The sequence below is a fragment of the Theropithecus gelada genome, chromosome 10 (genome assembly GCF_003255815.1).
Source record: "Theropithecus gelada isolate Dixy chromosome 10, Tgel_1.0, whole genome shotgun sequence".
NCBI classification, from domain to species: Eukaryota; Metazoa; Chordata; class Mammalia; order Primates; family Cercopithecidae; genus Theropithecus; species Theropithecus gelada.
The window spans coordinates 26,899,542-26,922,744 of record NC_037678.1 but is presented as its reverse complement, the minus strand read 5'-3'; the positions used below and the strand labels follow the sequence as shown (position 1 = coordinate 26,922,744).

At 50.1% G+C, this 23,203-nt stretch overlaps 1 protein-coding gene across 4 annotated transcripts in view; it reads right to left on the bottom strand.

Annotated features, from left to right (window-relative positions):
* SLC2A11 (solute carrier family 2 member 11) overlaps positions 1-23,203 on the bottom strand; it is a 29,726-nt gene that overhangs the window by 1,756 nt on the left and 4,767 nt on the right. For 3 of the 4 annotated variants that reach the window (XM_025400013.1, XM_025400015.1, XM_025400014.1), the window contains 10 exons: positions 21,864-21,962; positions 15,603-15,763; positions 8,518-8,642; positions 7,288-7,417; positions 6,600-6,748; positions 1,772-1,959; positions 1,549-1,659; positions 591-692; positions 440-515; positions 37-164 (listed from right to left, as the gene is read on the bottom strand). In XM_025400013.1, the coding sequence (XP_025255798.1) occupies positions 37-164; positions 440-515; positions 591-692; positions 1,549-1,659; positions 1,772-1,959; positions 6,600-6,748; positions 7,288-7,417; positions 8,518-8,642; positions 15,603-15,763; positions 21,864-21,962 (1,269 nt within the window). Of the gene's footprint in view, positions 1-36; positions 165-439; positions 693-1,548; positions 1,660-1,771; positions 1,960-6,599; positions 6,749-7,287; positions 7,418-8,517; positions 8,643-15,602; positions 15,764-21,863; positions 21,963-23,203 lie in introns of all 4 variants that reach the window. The other variant, XM_025400012.1, reaches the window with a different exon arrangement.

Here is a 23,203-nt window from a genome sequence, read left to right as displayed (position 1 = left end):
CTAAGGCAGGGCCCCCAGCGGGAGGGGTGGGCCTACCATGATGAAGGGAAATCCCAGGCTGACCAAGAAGAGCATGATCCACATGAGCGCCCCGCAGACCATGCAGGCAGCGGGCCTGGCCATCTGGTCAAACAGCTCTGTGGCCAGGATCCCTGTCACCCCGGCTGGAAGGAGGGGCAGGGACAGGGGTCTGCTGGCCAGGGCTCCCTGCCTGCCTCTCCCCTACCCCAGCCCAGACATGGGAGTGGGAGCCCAGGCCCAGTCTGTATGGGGGACCCCTCAGGGCTCTCCTCCTGCCATTCCCTCCCAGAAGCCCCAGCACGAAGTGGTCTCTGAGGGCCCGCAGGGGACATTGCATTCACACCACCACCATGCACCCAGCCACCCATCACTCCTTCTATGTGATGACGGATGCCCAGAGCCCCTTAGGCCCACTCACCAGGGCCAATGCCAAAGCTGAGGATGGAGGCAAAGATGCAGGCCACGGCCAGGTAGAGTGTCCAGGGGAACGAGCTCTGCCATGGACGGGGCAGGGGTGAGGTGGAAGTTAGCCTGGCCTGGACCCTCCAGCCCTCATCCACCCCAGCTACCTGCAGGCACAGGGCCACAGTGAAGATGCTCCCCCAGCAGGCCATCAAGCTGTACCCACCGATGAGCAGCACGCGCCGACCCATCCTCTCGACTGCCACACACTTCAAAGGAAGAAAGCACAGACCCATGCACCCAGCCATGGTCCCTGAGGTGTGGGGCAGGCAATGGGAAGGGGTCTCCTGAGAAAGCTGGTGGTGGAGGTGGGGGTAGTTTATTGCTTCAATGTGACTTTATTAATTTCCTAAAGGAACTTGGTCAATCAATCACCCAACTTCAGCCAGTTTCCGCATCTCAAAATGGTGCTGGAAGTGACCCGCAAACAATAGATGCTCTCTAACTCACTGCATTGATTGATTGATTGAGACAGGGTCTCGCTGGTCCAGTCCAGGCTGGAGTGCAGTGGCATAATCTCAGTTTACTGCAGTCTCAACCTGCTAGGCTCAAGTGATCCTCTCACCTCAGCCTCTCCAGTAGCTAGCACTACAGGCAAAGACCACCACACCCGGCTAATTTTTGTATTTTTTGTAGAGACGGGTTTCACCGTATTGCCCAGGTTGGTCTCGAACTCCTGATCCCACCTCAGCACTATCGCCTGGGGTGGAGTGCAATGTCACCACCTCGGCTCACTGCAACCTCCACCTACCGGGTTCATGTGATTCTCCTGCCTCAGTCTCCCGAGTAGCTGGGATTACAGGTGCCCGCCACAATGTCCGGCTAATTTTTTGTATTTTTTAGTGGAGACGAGGTTTCACTATGTTGGCCAGACTGGTCTCGAACTCCTGACCTCGTGATCCACCCGCCTCGGCCCGAAGTGCTGGGATTACAGGCGTGAGCCACTGCACTCGGCCCCTCACTACATTTTAACACCATAAGCTGGAGTGTAAACTGGTTTAATGCAGAGGACCTGGGGGTCCCTCCCCTAAGGGCTGGTGGAAGAAGGGCGCCCTCCAGACTCACACTAACAATCGCCATGAGCAGCTCGCAGCTCCCAGTCCCGATGGTGGCATACTGGACTTTCGCTTCTGGCACTCCTGCTTTCTGGAACACGGAGGAGGCGTAGGCGTACATCTGGGAGAGCATGGCTTTCAGGCCTGGGCTCCTTTCCACCTCCCATGGCTCCCAGCAGCCTGCAACACCAAGCCTCCAGGGCCCAGGGCGTGGGGCAGGGCAGGGGTCTCACCAAGTCATTCCCGCAGAGCTCCATGGCACTGCCCAGCACCACGAGGCTTGTCACCTGTCTCCTCAGGGCCCGATGCTGGAACAGCTCCCATGGGCGCCGGGCACGGCAGCCCTGGCAGGCAGCGCGCTCCTCCTCCAGCTCCTCCAGCTCCCTTGCCAAGTCCCCTGAGCCCCGCAGTCGCCGTAGTGCTGAGCCAGGGAAGAGGGTACTGAGCTCCCCTTCCCCAAGCCCCTCTTTGGTCCCCCCACAGGGACCCTCTCCTCCATCACACCATTCCTTTCCTTCTTGGCTCACTCTCTGTCTCTGTGTCTGTCTCTGTGTGTGTGTGTGTCTCTCTCTGCCTCTGTCTCTCTCAATCTCTCTGTGTCTGTTTGCCTCCCTGGTCAGACGGAGATGATCTTCCTGGCCCTGACATTTCTCAGGGCTGTTGGGGTGTTGCAACCGTGGATGAAAAAAGGCTTTAGAAAGAAACTCGGGGTTCTGTGGACATATCATGACTATTGCAGCACATTATCAAACTCAATTTTTCACCCCTCCCTGCACCCATGCTGCTTGCTGTGTGATTTTGCAGTTCCTCCCACTAAAGGGGCAAGTACCGCCTACATCCCTGCTCCTGGATCCGGGCTTGGCCAATAGGATGAGGCTGCAGTGAGGGCGTGCCATGTTCCAGCCTGAGCCTTAAGAGGCCTTGCTCACTTATACTTGCTCTTCTGCCACCATGAGAACATTCCAGGCTAGCCAGGAGGATGACAAGAGACATGGACAGCCATTGGCCAGACGCAGTGGCTCAAGCCTGTAATCCCAGCACTTTGGGAGGCAGAGGCGGGCCTGAGGTCAGGAGTTCGAGACCAGCCTGGCCAACATGGTGAAACCCCATCTCTCCTAAAAATACAAAAATTAGCCAGGCATGGTGGCAGGCGCCTGTAATCCCAGCTACTTAGGAGGCTAAGGCAGGAGAATTGCTTGAACCCAGGAGGCAGAGGTTGCGGTGAGCCAAGATCATGCCATTGCACTCCAGCCTGGGGGACCAGAGTAAGACTCCGTCTCAAAAAAAAAAAAAAAAAAAAAAAAAAAAAGAGACATGGACAGCCAAAGGGGCCCAGATGAGCCACCCTCGCTGGGACTGTTCTAGATCAGCCAATGCCCAGCTGAGCTGCAGTTGCAGGAATGACCAAGATCAGTAGAGACATCAGCCAGAACCATCCTAGATCAGCCCAGCCCAGAGGACCTAGAGGCTTAGGCTAAACAATTGCTTGTTTTGTTTGTTTGCTTACCACCGAGATGTTATGATTGTCTATTAGTCAGCAATAGAAAGCTGATCAATAAATTGGCACCAGGAGTGGGTGCTACCATAACAAAGACCTGTGAAATATGGTATTAGTTCCAAGACCAGGCAGAGGATGGCGATAAGGTTGAAGAAATGAAGTGCTATGTTATATAGTGCAGTAACTTGGAAGAAAGAAAATGGGCTCAATGAACTTATGGACTTGAGCAAAGAAAACTCCAAATGTTGAAAGCATGAACTGGTTGCTGTTAAATGAGTATTCTAAGCTCGCTGTAAGACATGAAGAATTAGCTCAGAAAATAACTGGCCAGTTTGCAAACAGAATTCAGAGGCAACAAAATTTAATTAAATATAGCATATTTCAGAAACGCTGGGTTAGTTGAAAACAACAACAAAAATGTTTTCTCACCTCTATCCTCTCCAGCTAGCAAAAGAATCCCAAATTAAGTAAAAGCCTGTGAGCAAAGATCAAATCCGGAGCACCGCCAGGAAGCCATGGACTCATAGTAAAGATCAAATCAAGCGTGTGGCTTAAAGCAGTGCCTCATAGACCCTCACAGCTAGAAAAGGGGGCATTTAGGAGGCTTGCAGGCGTTGCTTCAAGGTAGCCTGACATACCCTAAATAACAGCAATTAGGCCTTGGGAGAGAAGCCTGTCTCAAAAGTAATTGTGAGCGTGGTTTGTTGGCACATGAAAAAACCTCAAATACATAGAAAACTCACATCATTTTTGAGAAAGTTGTATTGGCAAGAAGCTCTGCTTTTTGACCAGGACAATTTGACCAGCTCTGCTTTTTGACCAGGACAATTTGAAATATAAAGACTTCTGTGCCCCAACTTTTCTTTTTTTTTTTTTTTTGAGATGGAGTCTCGCTCTGTCACCAGGCTGGAGTGCAGTGTGCAGTGGCACCATCTTGGCTTACTGCAACCTCCACCTCTCAGGTTCAAGCGATTCTCCTGCCTCAGCCTCCCTAGTAATTGGGATTACAGGCGCATGCCACTATGCCCAGCTCATTTTTGTATTTTTAGTAGAGATGGGGTTTCACCATGTTGGCCAGGCTGGTCTCGATCTCTTGACCTAGTGATCCGCCCGCCTTGGCCTCCCTGGTATTACAGGTATGAGCCACGGCGCCCAGCCTGCCCCAACTCTCTGTAGACAGGAAGCAAGCTGAGAAATTTGCTCAACCATCAAAAGCAGCACACTGTGCAATGCCCTCTTCAGAAGGAATCAAGGAAGGTGATAGAAAAGGAAAAACATCTCAGAGGGCAGACGCAAGAAGCATGGAGAGCCACGCATAGTGGTGTGTGCCTACAGTCCCAGCTACTCAGGATGCTGAGGCAGGAGGATCGCTTGGGCCCAGGAGCTCTGGGTTGTGGTACGCTAGGCAGATCAGGTGTCTACACTAAGTTCAGCATCAATATAGTGACGTCCCAGGAGCAGGGACCACCAGGCTGCCTAAGGAGAAATGCACTGGCCCAGGCTGGAAATGGGACAGTTCAAAACTCCTGTGCTAGCTGGATACAATGGCTCATGCCTATAATCCAAGCACTTTGGGAGGCCAAGGAGGATGGATCACTTGAGCTCAGGAGTTTGAGACCTGCCCAGGCAAAAGGTGAAACTCCATCTTTACAAAAAATACAATAATAAAAAAAAAAATTAGCCAAGCATGGTGGCACGGGCCAGTAGTCCTAGCTACTCAGGAGGCTGAGGTGGGAGAATTGCTTGGGCCTGGGAGGCGGAGCTTGCAGTGAGCTGAGATCACACCACTCCAGCCTGGGCCACAGAGTAAGACCCTGTTCCAAACAAAACCAAAAAACCAAAACAAAAACAAAGAAAACTTCCATGCTGATCAACAATGGGGTCATGCCTATGAATAGCCACAGTACTCCAGCCTGGAGAAGCGAGAACTTGTCTCTAAAAATGAAAGAAAAAAAAAGAAAAAAAAAAGAACCATGGCTTGGGGTGCCCTTCCTAGGGGGGAGGGGACAGAGCCGGAACTTGAACAAAGAATACTCCCTACCCCCAAGGCAGGGGACATGGCCGTATTTTCCTAGGGGCACTTCAGATTTGTTATAGATTAGTTACTGCTCCATGCCTGCCTTGCTTCCTCGTTTTTGAAATGAGAGCTTTAATTCTGGTTACCTCATCTTACTTTTCACCATTGCACGCTGAGTGTGGGAAGGGAGGAAGACTTATCTTTCTAGATCCTAGGTTTCTGGATCAAGAAAAGGCCCATATAGACTTAATGTGGTGTAAGATCTGGGACTTCAAGCCTGATGCCATGATTGGATGAGACTCTGGGGGATCCTGGGATGGGACTGAACACATTTTGCACAGAGAAGAGACATAAGTAATAATTGTGGCCATGGTGACAGAGAAGAGTACACTAATGGGCTCTGGTCTTCACCCCTCCTTAAATCCACACCCCTTGCGATAGGAGAGGATATGCCATCAATTTTTCCATCCCTTGACTTGGGATTTGGCAGCATGACTGACTCCCTTTGGCCAATGGAATGTTAATAGCATGAGGGGACCAAAGGTTTGGAAAACACTTATTTGCAACTGGATTTGCTTTCTTGTTTCTCTGCCATCATCATACTATTCCTAGGCTAACCCGTTGGTACCAAAAGTGAGAGGACAGAACGTGCAGCAAAGCTGAATGACTCCAGTCCAGACCAGCCCAGACCGGCCAAGCCGCAGCTGAACCTCACCGCTGCCCCCGTCCCCCACCCCATGCTGTGAGGTAGCCCAGCTGAGATCAGCAGAGCTGCGCAGCCAGCCAGGCAAGCAAATGAATAAAAGATGCAGTAAATAATTGTTGCTTTAAACCAGAAACATGGCAGTTGTTCCTTAGGCATTCTTTTTTTTTTTTTTTTTTTTAAGACGGAGTCTCGCTCTGTCGCCCAGGCTGGGGTGCAGTGGCCGGATCTCAGCTCACTGCAAGCTCCGCCTCCCGGGTTCACGCCATTCTCCTGCCTCAGCCTCCCGAGTAGCTGGGACTACAGGCGCCCGCCACCTCGCCCGGCTAGTTTTTTGTATTTTTTAGTAGAGACGGGGTTTCACCGTGTTAGCCAGGATGGTCTCGATCTCCTGACCTCGTGATCCGCCCGTCTCGGCCTCCCAAAGTGCTGGGATTACAGGCTTGAGCCACCGCGCCCGGCCTTCCTTAGGCATTCTTATTGTAGCCATAGTTGACTGATAAGATGACCATCACCCAGTTGGCATTGGGTAGGTGAGGTCTTGCACAGGTGTTTGACCGTGTGTGTGTGTGTGTGTGTGTGTGTGTGTGTGTTTCTCCACACCACTCTGGAGTTCTTGAATAACAGTGGCTATGTCTGATCCATTTTGCTGCCTGGCAGTTTGGACAGCCACTTGATAAGAGTTCTGACTGAAGGCAGGTATGGGCAGATCATGAAACTGAGACACAAAGAGAGGGATAGCTTTTCCTTGATAAATGAAACCTATGAAATGGGGACCCATATACTCTGAGGAGATGCACCCCTTGGTCAAGGCAGTCTGGGAGCCCAAGGACAGAGACTCACCTGCCAGGCAGGCCTCGGTGTCTCCACAGTCAATGAGGAGGTAGCGTGGGCTTTCGGGGAGCAGAGGCAGGGAGGCGAGCTGCAGCACCCCAGGCACCAGGCAGCTGGCCAGCAGCAGAGGCCAGGCCTGAGGGTCACCTAGAAGCTCCCTAAGGAGGCAGAGGAGAGGCCAGGCCAGATTCCTCTTTGCCAGAGTCCTACCACCCTGCTCTCCTGCCCACCTGCACACCTCCCTGCAGAGGCTCTGCAATTGCCCCGTGCCTCTTCCTATCCAAGTCTGGGTCTGAACATCAAGATCCCTCCCACCCAGGCTGGGACCAAGAGAGGACAGGGACACTGCCCCACCTCATCCCTAGCAACTCCCCTTCCCAAGAGTCCAGGCTCTGCGTTCTCCTCTTTTTTCTGGAATGACTGGAACAGGTTTCTCTTTGAAAGCCCAAATCTTTACCCTCTCCTCTGTCAAGACCTGTTCTTTGCTCCCTGACCTGGAGAAGATAGGATAAGGTGATTCACATTGCAGTATGTTGACTGATACCCATTTTGTGAATTGGCAGCAAAGATGTGGATAGAGGATTCGATGCCTTCATGCAAAGCAACAATGCTTTAATCTACTAGTGGGTAGGGGAGACATTTAGGTGAAGAAAGGTATCTCCGAAATACTGAATGCATGTGGGGGAGGGGTGCTTACCTGAGTCCGACCACCTGTCCCATCACGATCCCCAGAGCGGTAAAGATGGCTGAGCTCATGGCCACAGCTCCTCGGAGCTCCTTAGGGGCGCTCTCCCCCAGGTACATGGGCTGGATATTCATGCTCACGCCTGGACGTGTGCACAGCAGAGGCACATCAGCCACCGGCTGGGACTTCCCTCCATGACATCGGCCTGTCTTCCCTGCCCCACTCAGCACTGTCCAGCCACTCAACTGGATCCTGGCACTGAGGGCTGATCCCTCACCCCCCACACTCTGAGGGGTTCTGCTTCACCTGCTGAAGGGCCAACAGGATCCCAACTCTACTCCTCAGAACTTCTGAGAGAGGGCTTTCCCAGATCCGCTCCCATCCTGGTCCCTGGCCACAGTCCCACATGTTCGTGGGAACTTCCTAGGTCCCATCACTGGGACCTGAGTGAAGGGCTCTAAGGAAGCTGTGTTGGAGCCCTTAAAAGCCCAGGTGGATGTGCTCAAAATTCTGCTCTCTCACATGAAAAGCCCCACAAACCAAGGAGTACCTAACAGGCCATTCTGCTTCTGAGGGAAGATCAGAAAACTCATCCTATATCCTTTTATACTTTGGCTGCCAGGAAGCTCATGGCTTACAGTGTTACTCAAACATGGGACCTCTGTTAGTGTTAGTTTGCAGGTGTTTATTCCCCCACCCCTACACAACTTTTCCATTGTTCTGTACCTACTTTAAATATCTAGTCATATGAGTCTTTTAAGATAAACTATATTTCATCCTTTTGTGACAAAGGTAGGCATAAACAAAAAATAAATAAATGAGGCTGGGTGCGGTGGCTCACGCCTGTAATCCCAGCACTTTGGGAGGCTGAGGCAGGCGGATCACAAGGTCAGCAGATCGAGACCATCCTGGCTAACACAGTGAAACCCCGTCTCTACTAAAAATACAAAAAATTAGCCAGGCATGGTGGTGGGAGCCTGCAGTCCCAGCTACTCAGGAGGCTGAGGCAGGAGAATGGCATGAACCCAGGAGGCAGAGCTTGCAGTGAGCCGAGATGGCACCACTGCACTCCAGCCTGGGCGACAGAGTGAGACTCTATCTCAAAAAAATAAAATAAAATAAATAAATAAATAAATAAATAAATAAAGGGAGGAAATGAGGGAAGAAATGAAATAAAAGAAATTAATGAATTTATGAATAAATAGGCATAGAGAGGTAGGACGAGAAGCCCCCACCCCATACCTGCACTGACTCCCACAAGCAGTCTTCCCAGCATGATCATCTCAAAGGAGCCTGCTTTGTGGCTGAATCCAAACAGAATCGCTGCCAACACCACAAAGATGTTATTCACCAGGAGGGACTTCTTCCTTGGGGGAAGTGAAACACACAGAAAGAGAGGCTGTGGTTCAGTCCAGAGGGACCATCCTTGGGGACCACTCTTTGCAACTCTAACAAGCCCTGATCACACACACACACGTGTGTGTGTATTTGTGTTTCAAAGAGTCTAAACTGCATGAACGGAAATGACCATTATACCTACGCTCACCTATGGTATGCCTTCAGGTGAATATTCCCACTCCCCTCCCCCGCCAGGCACCCCAATTACTCTCCTTTCTGCCTACAGCAAAGCTTGAAATAACAGAATTTATGTGGTATGGCTTTCCCCCTTCAGATTAAGTATTGTTCTCCCCAAACTTTTTGAAAATGAAGGGACTGGCCAGGGGTGGTGGTTTATGCCTATAATTCCAGCACCTTGGGAGGCTGAGGTGGGAGGACTGCTTGAGCCCAGGAGTTTGGTTTTTTCTTGTTTTTTGGTTTTTTTTGAGACAAAGTCTTGCTGTGTTACCCAGGCTAGAATGTAGTGGTGCAATCTTGGCTCACTGCAACCTCCATCTCCCAGGTTCAAGCTATTCTCGTGCCTCAGCCTCCAGAGTGGCTGGGATTACTGGCGCATGCCACCACACCCAGCTAATTTTTGTATTTTTAGTAGAGATGGGGTTTTTCCCTGTTGGGCAGGCTGGTCTCAAACTCCTGACCTCAGGTGACCCACCTGCCTTGGCCTCCCAGAGTGCTGGAATTACAGGCGTGAGCCACAGCGCCCAGCCAAGACCCTGAATTTAAATCCTGACTCTGTCATTCATTAGGTCATGACCTCAAGTATGCCATTAACTACTTTGAGTCCTGGTAACCTTGCTGTCAAATGAGATGAGAGTTCCTACACTTATAGGTCTGTTGGAACACGTAATTTTTAAAATATATGTAAAAATTGGGCTGGGCATGGTGGCTCATGCTTTTAATCCCAACACTTTGGGATGTCAAAGCGGGCAGATCACCTGATCCCAGGAGACCAGCCAGTGCAACGTGATGAAACCCTATCTCTACAAAAAATACAAAAAAATTAGGCTGGGCACGATGGCTCACGTGTGTCATCCCAGCACTTTGGGAGGTCAAGACAGGCAGATCACCTGAGGTCAGGAGTTCGAGACCAGCCTGACCAACATGGAGAAACCCCATCTCTACTAAAAAAAATACAGAATTAGCCAGGCGTGGTGGCACATGCCTATAATCCCAGCTACTCAAGGCTGAGGCAGGAGAATTGCTTGAACCTGAGAGGTGGAGGTTGTGGTGAGCCGAGGTTGCGCCATTGCACTCCAGCCTGCGCAACGAGAGCGAAACTCCATTTCAAAAAAAAATATATATTAGCTGGGCATGATGGCGCACGCCTGTAATTTCAGCTACTCAAGAGGCTGAGGTGGGAGGATTGCTGGAGCCCAAGAGTACGAGGCTACAGTGAGCCATGATCACGCCACTGCACTCCAGCCTCGGTGAGAGAGTGAGACTGTCTCAACAACAACAGTGAAGGTACTAATATGTAATTTATCAGATTCAATACAACTCCAGGGAGGAAGAACAGGGACTTTAGAGTGAAGGAATGGACGCATAGATAGTCAAGTGGAGTTTCCTTATATTTTCCTCCATGTATTACAGAGTCGCTTCCCACAACTCAGAATGGCTGTATGTCTCAATTCCTTGATCAATGGGACAGACACCAATCCAAGAAGAGGCCATTGGAAATGTCACCTGTTCCGTCATGATGAAGCATTAGCTTTGGCTCCTAATACTGAGCTCAGAAGTGCTGTCATACAGATCACCCAGGAGAGCTCACTGTGATGATATAGCTCACTGTACTGAGAGGGAAACCGAAGACCAGAAGTGGCCAGTGTTCTGCTCAAAGTGACCAACACATTGGTGATAAAATATGAGCCAAAGCCTGTGTGTCTTGTGTCTAGAGAATCAAAAATGACAGTAGATTATAACAAACTTGATCCAGTGGTAACTCCAACTGTAACTAATAATTATAATTACAATGATAGACATTTTCCTCACTGGAATTAATAAATCCATTAATAATAATTAAGTACTTCAATCTGGTGAGTGCACTTTGCTCCATTTAAATACACAGACATTGCCAAAAACACTTAGCATTCACCTTGCAGGAAGAGTCATACACCTCCACTGACCTGCCTTAAGTATATAGCAGCAGCCGGGTGCAGCAGCTCATGCCTATAATCCCAGCATTTTGCGAGGCTGAGGTGGGCAGATCATGAGGTCAGAAGTTTGAGACCAGCCTGGCCAACATGGTGAAACCCCATCTCTACTAAAAATACAAAAAGTAGCCAGGCTTGGTGGCATGCGCCTGTTATCCCAGCTACTCAGGAGGCTGAGGCAGGAGAATTGCTTGAACCGGGAGGCGGAGGTTGCAGTGAGCTGAGATCGCACCACTGTACTCTAGCCTGGGTGACAGAACGAGACCCTGTCTCAAAAAAAATAATAAATTTAAAAAAAGGATATAGCGGCTGTCCATCTGTGGGCGACAGTCCATTCCACAGGGACCTGTGCATCCCACAGGACATGCTGCTGTCCCACTATTTTGATGAGTTCATACAGAAAGGACCTGGAGAAGAGGAAGCAGCAAGTGCACTAGATGTCTTGGTAAGGTACACTGTGACAAAGAGTAGAAGATTAAAAACGAGACAGGGGGCTGCCACTCCAACGAAGTTCCTGAGGTCTAGAGGACTAAGAGGTGGCAGCGTATTTTCTCCAAAGTGCATGACAAATTGCTGCACCATAGTCCCCTTCCTCTAAGGAGGAGGGACAAGCCTCTGAGAGCTTCTTTCCATTTTGGAGGCAGCGGAATACCACATCAGGTGTCGTGTCCTGGCACATTTATCAGGTGACTTGAAAACCTGGCAGTTTTGAGTGGTGCTTAGCAAGAGAAGTATTTCTCTAGTGGGTCGAAGCCAAATTCACATCGCACTAGCAACTATACACAATCACGGCCCCAAGACAAGCTCAAAGAGCTCTGCCACTCAACCCTTTAGCTTTAGGAGAGCCTGTGGTGCTCAAAGTGGCAGTGAAAATACTCTAAAAAGAGGTCACAATGCAAAACCAAAGATTTTTAAGTTGAACTACTCTCCTTCAGCAAATTACTAGCCTCTTTTATATATACATATTATATATATTTTTTCATATATATAAATATATATTTTTTTCATATATATATAAATAAATACGTATATTTATTTATTTAGAGATGGGGTCTCACTATGTCACCCAGGCTTGAGTGCAGTGGTGCTATAACAGCTCACTGAAGCCTCGACCTCCCAGGCTCAGCAAGTGATCCTCCCACCTCAGACTCCTGAGTAGCTGGGACCACAGGTGTACGCCACTATGCCTGGCTAATTTTTTCTTTTTTTCTTGTAGAGATGGGGTCCTGCTATGTTGCCCAGGCTGGTCTCAAACTCCTGGGCTCAAGAGATCCTCTTCCCTTGGCCTCTCAAAGTGCTGGAATTATAGGCATGAGCCATCATGCCCAGCCTGCTATCCTCTTAAGGAGAAAGAGCTCCTGGCCTTGTCACTAGGCCCTAGTGAGGAATAAACACCAGGCTGCAGGATGCCACAGGGCCATGTACTTATCATAACTGGGTGCTGTATGACACCCTTCTACTAAGCTTGAGTGTGCCCTGTACTACTCCGTCACTGAATAGAAGTGGTATAAACCAAACTTGCCCAATGTGGGCCCCAAAGTTTCCCATGAATAGGTCACTCACATCAGTTTGGACCTAAAAGGTATTGAAGGACTTAAACCCATCCAATAGATTTTTTAGCATGGACTTTTTTTTTTTTTTTTGAGACGGAGTATCGCTCTGTCACCCAGGCTAGAGTGCAGTGGCGCAATCTGGGCTCACTGCAAGCTCTGCCTCCCAGGTTCAAGTGATTCTCCTACCTCAGCTGTTCACGCCATTCTCCTGCCTCAGGCTCCCCAGTAGCTGGGACTACAGGCGCCCGCCACCACATTTTTTTTGTATATTTTTAGTAGAGACAGGGTTTCACTGTGTTAGCCAGGATGGTCTCGATCTCCCAACCTCATGATCTGCCCGCCTCAGCCTCCCAAAGTGCTGGGATTACAGGCATGAGCCACCACGCCCAGCCTAGCATGGACTTCTTTTGCCTCTTTTTATTTTTCTTTTCTTTTCTTTTTTTTTTTTTGAGATGGAGCCTCACTCTTGTTGCCCAGGCTAGAGTGTAGTGGCACGATCTCGGTTCACTGCAACCTCTGCCTCCCAGGTTCAAGTGATTCTCCTGCCTCAGCCTCCTGAGTAGCTGGGATTACAGGCGTCCGCCAACACGCCCAGCTAATTTTTGTAGTTTTAGTAGAAATGGGGTTTCACCATGTTGGCCAGGCTGGTCTCGAACTCCTGACCTCAGGTGAACCCCCCACCTCAGTCTCCCAAAGTGCTGGGATTACAGGCGAGAGCTACCGCACCCGGCCTGTCCCTTTTTCAAAAGGTTTGGTTGGACAGATAGTCTTAGATGAAGCAGAATTTGAAGACTGGTTTCAAGGAGGTACAGGGAAACACTAAGTGGGTGTATCTTTTAAAATTAGCCCAGAATCTGAAAATATAGCTGGGCACCGTGGCTCACGCCTGTAATCCCAGCACTTTGGGAGGTCGAGGTGGGTGAATCACCTGAGGTCAGGAGTTCGAGACCAGACTGACCAACATGGAAAATCCCGTCTCTACTAAAAATACAAAATTAGCCAGGCGTGGTGGCGGGCGCCTATAATTCCAGCTACTTGGGAGGCTGAGGCAGGAGAATCACTTGAACCCGGGAAGCGGAGGTTGCAGTGAGCCAAGATCACGCCATTGCACTCCAGCCTGGGCAAGAAGAGCAAAACTCTGTCTCAAAAAAAATAAATAAATAACCCAGAACCTGAAAATATACATAAATATGTTTCTGCTTATCAGAATCCCCTTCCTGCTGCAAAGAGGCTCTTCATAATCATGCATAATCATGGACAATATGACCCTCTATCTGTAGATGGCATTCAACTGCCTTCTTTGACCATCCTGGTGCTTACTCAGTTGGGTGATAAACAAAGCAAATAGGGTAGAAAGCACAGAAAACGCACATGGGCTCAACAATAGGGGCTTCCTGGCACCGAGATGACTAACCCACCTGTTGCCCTATGCAACCAACCCTGAGCACCCAAAGATGGCAACACATTTCAGAGCTCCAGTCAGCTGCTGAATGGAAGAACTACATCCCCCTGTCCTGGGGAGGGGAACAGACATTTGACATAATCAGAATAGGCATATGTGCTAAATTTGAATTTTTAATTTCTCCCTTTCATGCTTATGCCAGCTGAACCAGGTATCATGAGATAGCCACACAATAGTTATTACCTCCATCTTCGTGGGAAGAGCCCCACTTTTGTTTGCGATTGTTCCCCTACTCCCCATGGTGCAGATATGAGCCCCAGTGGTCTAATCCAGTCTTGGTGATCCTGTGCTAGTGTTATGGTTTGATGGTTTGTGTCTCTTCCAAAATTCAGGTTGAAATTTAATTTCCAATGCAACAGTATTTAGAGGTAGACCTTTGGGAGATTGATTAGGCCATGAGAACTCCACCTTCATTGATGGGACTAGTGCTTTATAAAAGGGCTGGAGGGAACTAGGCAGGCTCTTTTTGCCTTTTGCCCCTTTGTCTTCCACCATGTGAGGACACAGCATTCGCCCTTTCTGCCATATGAGGACACAGGGACAAGGAACCACCTTAGAAGCAGAAAGAGTAGCCCTCACCATACACTGAATCTGCTGGTGCCTTGATCTTGGACTTCACAGCCTCCAGAACTGTGAGAAAGTAAATTTCTGTTCTTTATATATCACCCAGTCTCAGTTATTTTGTTATGGCACCAAAAATAGACTAAGATCGCTAGTAAGCCAGCTGTTTTGAGACAGGGGCTCACTGTGTCATCCAGGCTGGAGTACAGTGGCACAATCAAGACTCATTGCAGCGTCGATCTCCTGGGCTCAGGTGATCTTCCTGCTGCAGCCTCCCGAGTAGCTGGGTCCACAGGCATGTGTCACCATAACTGGTTGATTTTTTTTTTTCTTTTTTTTTTTTTTTTTTGAGATGGAGTCTTACTCTGTTGCCCAGGCTGGAGTGCAGTGGCATGATCTTGGCTCACTGCAGCCTCTGCCTTGTGGGGTCAAGTGATTCTCCTGCCTCAGCCTCCTGAGTGGCTGGGACTACAGAAGTGTGCCACCACACCCTGCTAATTTTTGTATTTTTAGTAGAGATGGGTTTTCGCCATGTTGGTCAGGCTGGTCTGAAGCTCCTGACCTCAGGTGATCCACCCACCTCAGCCTCTCAAAGTGCTGAGATTATGGGCATGAGCCACTGCGCCCAGCCCATACCTGGCTAATTTTTTGTACAGATGGGGTCTCACCATATTGCCCAGACTGGTCTCAAACTCCTGGACCCATGCAATCTTTCCTCCTTAGTGTAATTCCTCCCAAAGTGCTGGGATTACAGGGGTAAGCCACCCTGCCTGGCCAGGCCTGGCTTCTAAGAACTTCCTTTCATGCTATGAGCTGCCCCAATGTCCTTTGAGCTATTACATTTTTGATTCTGTTAATCAGAGTCAGTTTGTGTTGTTTGCAATCCAAGAACTGCATTAGATATGCAGATGGAAAGTGAGGCCCAGGAAGAAAATACTTGTTTTAGGTCAGTTAGCACTTGTTGGTAGATATGAAATTAGAAACCAGGAGTCCTCCCTCTCTCATAGCACAGGGCTGTTTGCTCTACCAAATCCCGGAAGATGTGTCTTGCAAGGTGAAACTCCAGGCAGAGTAAGAGGCTGGATGAGGAGCTGTTCTGGGCCTGGAGCTTGCCGGGCCTCTTCCTGCTTCCATGTCCCTCAGTCTGCAGGCTGCAGCACTCTTCATTAAAGGGCATTCAGGGGGTACACAGGAAGCACTTACCTTCCCAGCGTGATGGCCAAGGGACCTGCAAGCAGTGCTCCAAAGAGGCCTCCTAGGGGGTACAGAGACACGATGAGGGACCACATAAGTAGAATTAGGTGGTCAGGCAGTGGCTCTCCAGTACGCGCCTGCCACGTCTCATTGGTGAATTCCTGAATGTGCTGTGGACAGAAATGCCAGTCAGCCTTCTGGGGATGGGGGCGTGCGGGCACTAGACAAGACAAGCCTTCTCCCCAACAGGGTTCCATGCTTCTGCAGAACAGGCAATGAGAACAGGCACCGTGTCTTCTGAGCTCCCCGTGGAGCAGGAACCAACTCACCTGAGCACTTCCCCTGTGCAGGGCACCATGCTGGTTCTTATCCCTCAATATCCCTCAGAGCCTAGCACTGGACATGCCCCATTTGCCCCTCTCTGCAAAAACACTTTTTCTCCCTTCTCACATAACACTTCTGACAGCAAATGTGTGGATTTTTTCCACATCAAGCAATTCTCTAACTCTCCGGACACGAGCTGGAGTACTACAGTGGAATCCCATTCTGACACTATCCACCTGGAGTTAGCATCAGATCCCACAAGTCAAAGGGCTCCATTCCACAAGACTGTCCCCTCTTCAGATGCCAACTGCAAAACCAGGTCTCCTGCACTTCTGACCAACTGGCCATCAACTGGGATTCCTAGGACCCTTTCGGTGGGTTTGAAAATTTGCAACAATGGCTCACAAAACTCAGGAAGGCCCTTTACTTACATTTACTGGTTTGTTATGAAGGATACAACTCATGAACAGCCATATGGGAAAGATGCACTGGGCATGGTCCTGGGGGAGTAGGTTGCTAGAGGCTTCCATGTCCCCTGCAGGAGCACCACCTTCCCAGCACCTCAATGTGTTCACAAACCTGGAAGCTCATCAAATCTTGTTGTTCAAGAGCTTTTATAGACCTTAATCTTCAGCTCCTCTCCCTTTTTCAGAGTTCTGTGAGTGGGGCTGAACATTCTGACCCTCTAATCTCTTGGTCTTTTTGGTGACCAGCTCCATCCTGAGGCAATCTAATGACCCTACCCTGTCACCTCATTAGCATACGCGCAGGTATGATGAAATGGGGCTCATTGCAAATAACAAAAGATGCTCCTATCACTCAAGAAATTCCATGGCCAGGCACGGTGGCTCACACCTGTAATCAGAGCACTTTGGGAGGCAGACACGGGTGGATCACCTGGGGTCAAGAGTTCAAGACCAGCCTGGCCAACATGGTGAAACCCCATCTCTACTAAAAATACAAAAAAAAAAATTAGCCAGGTGTGGTGGCAGGCACCTGCAATCCCAGCTACTTGCGAGGCTGAGGCAGAAGAATTGCTTGAATCTGGGAGGTGGAGGTTGCAGTGAGCCAAGATTGTGCCAATCTTGGCAAGTAATCCTCTTGCTTCAGCCTCCCGAGTAGCTGGGACTACAGGCGCCCGCCACCACGCCCGGCTAATTTTTTTGTATTTTTTTAGTAGAGACGGGGTTTCACTACTTTTGGGAGGCAGCCTCCCAAAGCACTGTGATTACAGACATGAGCAACCATGCTCAGGCTTAGTCACTGTCAAGACTGGGGATTAGGCTCTGAGAGAGGTGAAGTGACTTGCTCACAGCTTTAGCCATGGGTCAGGGTTGTATCAGGTAGTTTGGACTCCCCAGACTCCAAACCTCAGGTGAGTGAAGGGAAGTCACATGGTTAGGAAAGAAGTGGGGAAGACATGGACACCCTTCTCTTGGTTAGAGATGAAATGTCACTTGCAGGTCTCCCGACAGAACAGAACACAAGAGAGGGCAGTGGGTTCAGGTGCTGGGCCAGCTCTCCCCTGCCCAGCTCAGGGCAATGACTGGCAGCCTAGTGCCCACCAGCTGCCTCTCGGGGGAGGAACTGTCCACAGGAGCTGGGACCAGGGCCAGCTTCCCCTGACATTGGCTGGAACTCCTCAAGAGTGACCATTGACAAAGATTCTCCTCAGAGTTTTCTAAGCTCTTTTTTTTTTTTAAAGATAGGGTCTCCATCCCAGCACTTTGAGAGGCCGAGATGGGCGGATCACGAGGTCAGGAGATCGAGACCATCCTGGCTAACATGGTGAAACCCCATCTCTACTAAAAAATACAAAAAAACTAGCCGGACGAGGTGGCAGGCACCTGTAGTCCCAGTTACTCAGGAGGCTGAGGCAGGAGAATGGCGTAAACCCAGGAGGCGGAGCTTGCAGTGAGCTGAGATCTGGCCACTGCACTCCAGCCTGGGCGACAGAGCGAGACTCCGTCTCAAAAAAAATAAATAAATAAATAAAGATAGGGTCTCCCTCTGTTGTCCAGGCTGGAGCTCAAGCCATCCTCCCACCTCAGCCTCACAAGTACCTGCAAATACAGGCTCATGCCACTGCGCCCTGTTGAATATTTTTTTACTTCTTTGTAGATACTGGATCTTGCGTGTTGCTTAGGCTGATCTCAAACTCCGGGGCTCAAGCAATCCTCCCACCTCAGCCTCTCAAAGTGTTCAGATTAGAAGGGTGAGCCACTGCGCCTGGTATTCTGAGCTCTTTTTCAACTAGGTCTCAACTTTTGGACTTCTGTGTTCATCTCTGCCTTGTTCAGTTTTAGCAAGTGTCCTGCTAAGTTGATTTAGCTAGAATCCTCATCCTCCACATCTGATCACTTTCAAAATCTAATTGGCCTCCTTATCCTCTGCCATCCTCCATGATGTCTGGTTACCCTGGCCTGCCCTCAACAAGAATCCTGTTGGGTCAATTTAACCAGAATCCCCCACAAACACCTGATGATCCTCTCAGTCATTGTGCACCCACTGACCCCGCTCTACTCCTCGGCTATCAGTTCTCGCTTGCCCATGCTGTATTTGAAGTTGAATCCAATCTTTCTGCCTCAGGGCAGGACCCCATTGCCATGGTCCCTCCAACTAGTGCTTGCCACCTCTTGAATAAAGTCTTCATTACTGTGCTTTGACAAGTGTCATTGAATAGTTTGTGTTTTTGTTTTTGTGATGGAGTTTTGTTCTTGTTGCCCAGGCTGGAGTGCAATGGCACGATCTCGGCTCACCGCAACCTCCGCTTCCCGGGTTCGAACAATTCTCCTGCCTCAGCCTCCCAAGTAGCTGGGATTACAGGCACGTGCCACCATGCCTGGCTAATTTTGTATTTTTAGTAGAGATGCAGTTTTTCCCTGTTGGTCAGGCTGGTCTGGAACTCCCAACTTCAGGTGATCCACCTGCCTCAGACTCCCAAAGTGTTGGGTTTACAGGCGTGAGCCACTGTGCCCAGCCTTTTTTTTTTTTTTTTTGAGAAGGAGTCTCCCTCTGTCACCCAGGCTGGAGCACGGTGGCGAGATCTCAGGTCACTGCAACCTCCGCTTCCTGGGTTCAAGCGATTCTCCTGCCTCAGTCTCTGGAGGAGCTGAGGTCACAGACACGCACCACCATGCCCAGCTAATATTTCTACTTTTAGTAGAGACAGGGTTTAATCATGTTGGCCAGGCTGGTCTCGAACTCCTGACCTCAAATGATCCGCCTGCCTCAGCCTCTCAAAGCACTGGGATTATAGGCATGAGCCACCATGTCCAGCCTGAATAACTTTTTCTTTAACAATTAGAACTTAACACTATTCAGCAGGGTAGGGGAAGCCTCTGAGCCTAGGAAAGTCTCCTTTGTGGGGGCTGGTGATGGCCGTGGGAGGTAAGGTCTGAGTGACCTGCCCAGCCCGGGATGGACCCCTCTCTAGTCTGAGTGTGCACTGAAGTGGGTGCTCAAATGCTTGATGAATGAATGAATAAATAAACCAATGCCTTACGCCTGTAATCCCAGCACTTTGGGAGTCCAAGGCAGGCAGATTACCTGAGGTCAGGAGTTTGAGACCAGCCTGGCTAACATGAGGAAAGTCCATTTCTACTACAAATACAAAAAAATTAGCCAGGCATGGTGACAGGCGCCTGTAATCCCAGCTACTCAGGAGGCTGAGACAGGAGAATCACTTGATCCTGGGAGGCAGAGGTTGCAGTGACCTGAGATCTCGCCACCATGCTCCAGCCTGGGTGACAGAGGGAGCCAAGATCACGCCATTGCACTCCAGCTTGGTCAACAAGAGCAAAACTCCATCTCAATAAATAAATAAACAAACAAACAAACAAACCAATGCAGCCAGCTCAGACCCCCCTTTCTAAATTCTCATCCTTGCTTTAAGAGGCTGGGCTGCTATCATTCTTTCTATCCCCACCTCTATCTTCTGCTAACAAATATTACTTTGGAGGAAGTTCTCTCCATAGTCAAGTACAGCTCTTGGTTCCCCCATAAAGGTGATCACCTGGCCCAGATCTGGCCAATCCGAGCATCCCAGCCTCCTGACCACATTACTGGTCTGGGAGTGGACACGTAAACCAAACCAGCCCCTCAGGCTCTTCCCTGCCTTTCTACATGAGCTAATCTGGAAGACTTTTGTTGGTGGGGGGAGTTCTCAGCTGGCAGGAAGTGAATCTGGTGACAGCAGCTCCCCAACTGGGTATGAAAACAAGGCCAAGGCATGCCTGTAATCCTAGAACTTCAAGAGGCCGAGGTGGGCGGACCACTTGAGCTCAGGAGTTCGAGACCAGCCTGGGCAACATGATGAGACCCTGTCTCTACTAAAAAATACAAATAAAATAGCTGGGCTTTGTGGTACACACCTGTGGTCCCAATTACTTGGGAGGCTGAGGTGTGAGGATCGCTTGAGCACCTGAGCTTGGGGCGGAGCGGAGGTTGCAGTGAGCCGAGATTGCGTGACCGTACTCCAGCCTGGGTGACAGAGCAAGACTCTGTCTAAAAAAAAAAAAAAAACCCGAGAGAGGAAAATCAGGGGCAGGACAGCAGCCACAGTTCTGTCCTGGGGCCTGGTTCCTGCAGCTCTCCCCCAGTGCTGTGTGAAGCCCCATATCCCATCATTCCCAGTTATGTGACTAGGTACTTGCCCTTCTTACTTAAGCAAGTTAGAGGTAGGCTTCTATCACTGGGGCTGAAAGACCCATCCTTTCCACAGACACTCACAGAACATCGGCTCGGGCCAGGCTACGACCAAGTGCTGGAGATTCAAAGATGACTCAGATGCTGAGAGCGAATCAGCAGGAGAAAGGAGATGGACACAAAACAGCCCTCACACAGCCTGAGTGAGGACAGCCTGCACCAAGGGCTGGAGAGGGAAGAAGGTTTCAAGAAGGTGGTGGTATCTGGGGTGGGCTTCTACAGGTGGAACAGAGAGGGCCCCTCCATGGAAGGAGGCTTAGAGGAAGGGCTGTGTCATAGGCATTTGAGGAACTATACTTAACTTGCTTTGGTATCAGGGTTGGGGGAGCGAAGGTGTGAGACAGTGAAACCGAGGGGTTCATTTGGTCAGATCTGCCTGCCCTGCTTGCTTTTGGTCAGTTGGTTTTTTAAAATTTCTTCTTCCTTTTTCCATGAAGCTGAGGCCCTGGTAGCTCGAGGCCTCGCCGCTGAACACGGAAACTTAACCTCCACTGGCTACTTTATAAATAACCTTCATGAGACCAGGAGCAGTGGCTCATGCCTGTTATCCCAGTACTTTGGGAGGCTGAGGCAGGTGGATTACCTGAGGTTGGGAGTTCGAGACCAGCCTGACTAACATGGAGAAATCCCATGTCTACTAAAACTACAAAATTAGCTGGACGTGGTGGCACATGCCTGTAATCCCAGCTACTCAGGAGGCTGAGGCAGGAGAATCGCTTGAACCCGAGAGGCAGAGGTTGCAGTGAGCTGAGATCACGCCACTGCAAACCAATCTGGGCAACAAGAGCAAAACTCCGTCTCAAAAAAAAAAAAAAACAATTCTGAGCAGGAGAGTGACTTGAAGAGATCAAGATGGGGAGAGGCTGAAGGCAAGGAGGCCAGTGAGGAGGCTGGGCTAGAACTGGGAATGTGGTGGAGACATGGGGAGAAGTGGCTGGATTCTAGAGATAGTTAGGAAGGACTTGGTGTCCAAGAGACGAAAATAAGTCAACGCTGACTCCCCCATCACTAGGTGGAAGATGGAGTCATCCGCTGAGATTAGGGACTCAGGAGGACATGCAGGTTTGGGGGAAGATGTATGCTCAGTTTGAACCTGCAGGAACCTGTGGGCCAACCCAATGGAGACAAACTTGTGGCAGAAAGTGCCACCAAGTGGATGCCTGGCTGAAGCCCCTCAGTGGGCAGCTGTTAGCCAGTACCCACTCAGAAAGGGGCAGTCAACACAGAGAGGATACATACCGAGGTCGGGGCATTGATGATAGACAGGTTATAGCCAAACTGAAAAGTCCCACCAATGCCAGCAGCACAGATGGTCAGGAGCAGGATCCTGCCCTGAATCTGAGGAGAGAGGGGAGAACACAGAGTGACCAACAACAGCCACCACCCCTCTCCCCGGACCAGAGCTGCCAATCACAGCATTGCAATTTATTTGAATCAAGCAGTGATGTCTCCACTTTGCAGATGAGGAAAGTGAGGCTCAGAGAGGAGTTACCTGGGTCACATGACTGGCAGGTAGCAGAGGAATCCAGGCCTCCTGCTCTGAGTCCAGGACCCCACTTTACCCTCACGCCACCCATAGCCCCAAAGTTTCCCTGAGCTGGAGAGCAGTTCCCATCCCTCCTTGTTGGGCTGCCCCTGAGCACGTCTGCTGTGTTTGGGAAAGACAGTCGCCTGAGTTGGGGCCCCAGCAGAGTAAAGCTCTGCCAGGAAAACGTTCTCCAACAGAGTGGCCAGGCTCCAGGAATCTGGGCTGAGCCTCCTTCTCTTACCTCCCACCAGCATGTTCTGCAACTAGGCTAAGAAAAGAGGCCACATGGACCTGCAGGTGCAAGGACTTGGGGACATAGGAGAAACAGAGAGGCAGCATAGATGGCCAAGGTGCCTGGTCCCTATCCCAGCTCTCCCCTTACTTCCTCATCCTAAGTCACTTCCTTACCCGGACCTGGAGATAATGAAGCCTACTTCTAGGCTGGGCACATATGAGTCATGCACACTTGGTACACAAAAGGACAGTGAAACACTCTTAGAGATGGAGGGAGAATTCCCAAAGGCATCCCCAATGCCTCATCATTTGTAGTTGGGATTTTCTCTTTTTTTTTTTTTTTTTTTTTGAGGAGTCTTGGCCAGGCGCAGTGGCTCACACCTCTAATTCCAGCACTTTGGGAGGCCGAGGCGGGTGGATCGCGAGGTCAGAAGTTTAAGACCAGCTTGGCCAAGATAGTGAAACCCCATCTCTACTAAAACTACAGAAATTGGCCAGGCGCGGTGGCTCACGCCTGTAATCCCCACAATTTGGGAGGCCGAGGTGGGCGATCACCAGGTCAGGAGATCGAGACCACCCTGGCTAACACGGTGAAACTCTGTCTCTACTAAAAATACAAAAAATTATGGCCGGGCGCGGTGGCTCAAGCCTGTAATCCCAGCACTTTGGGAGGCCGAGACGGGTGGATCACGAGGTCAGGAGATCGAGACCATCCTGGCTAACACGGTGAAACCCCATCTCTACTAAAAAAAATACAAAAAACTAGCCGGGCGATGTGGCGGGCGCCTGTAGTCCCAGCTACTCGGGAGGCTGAGGC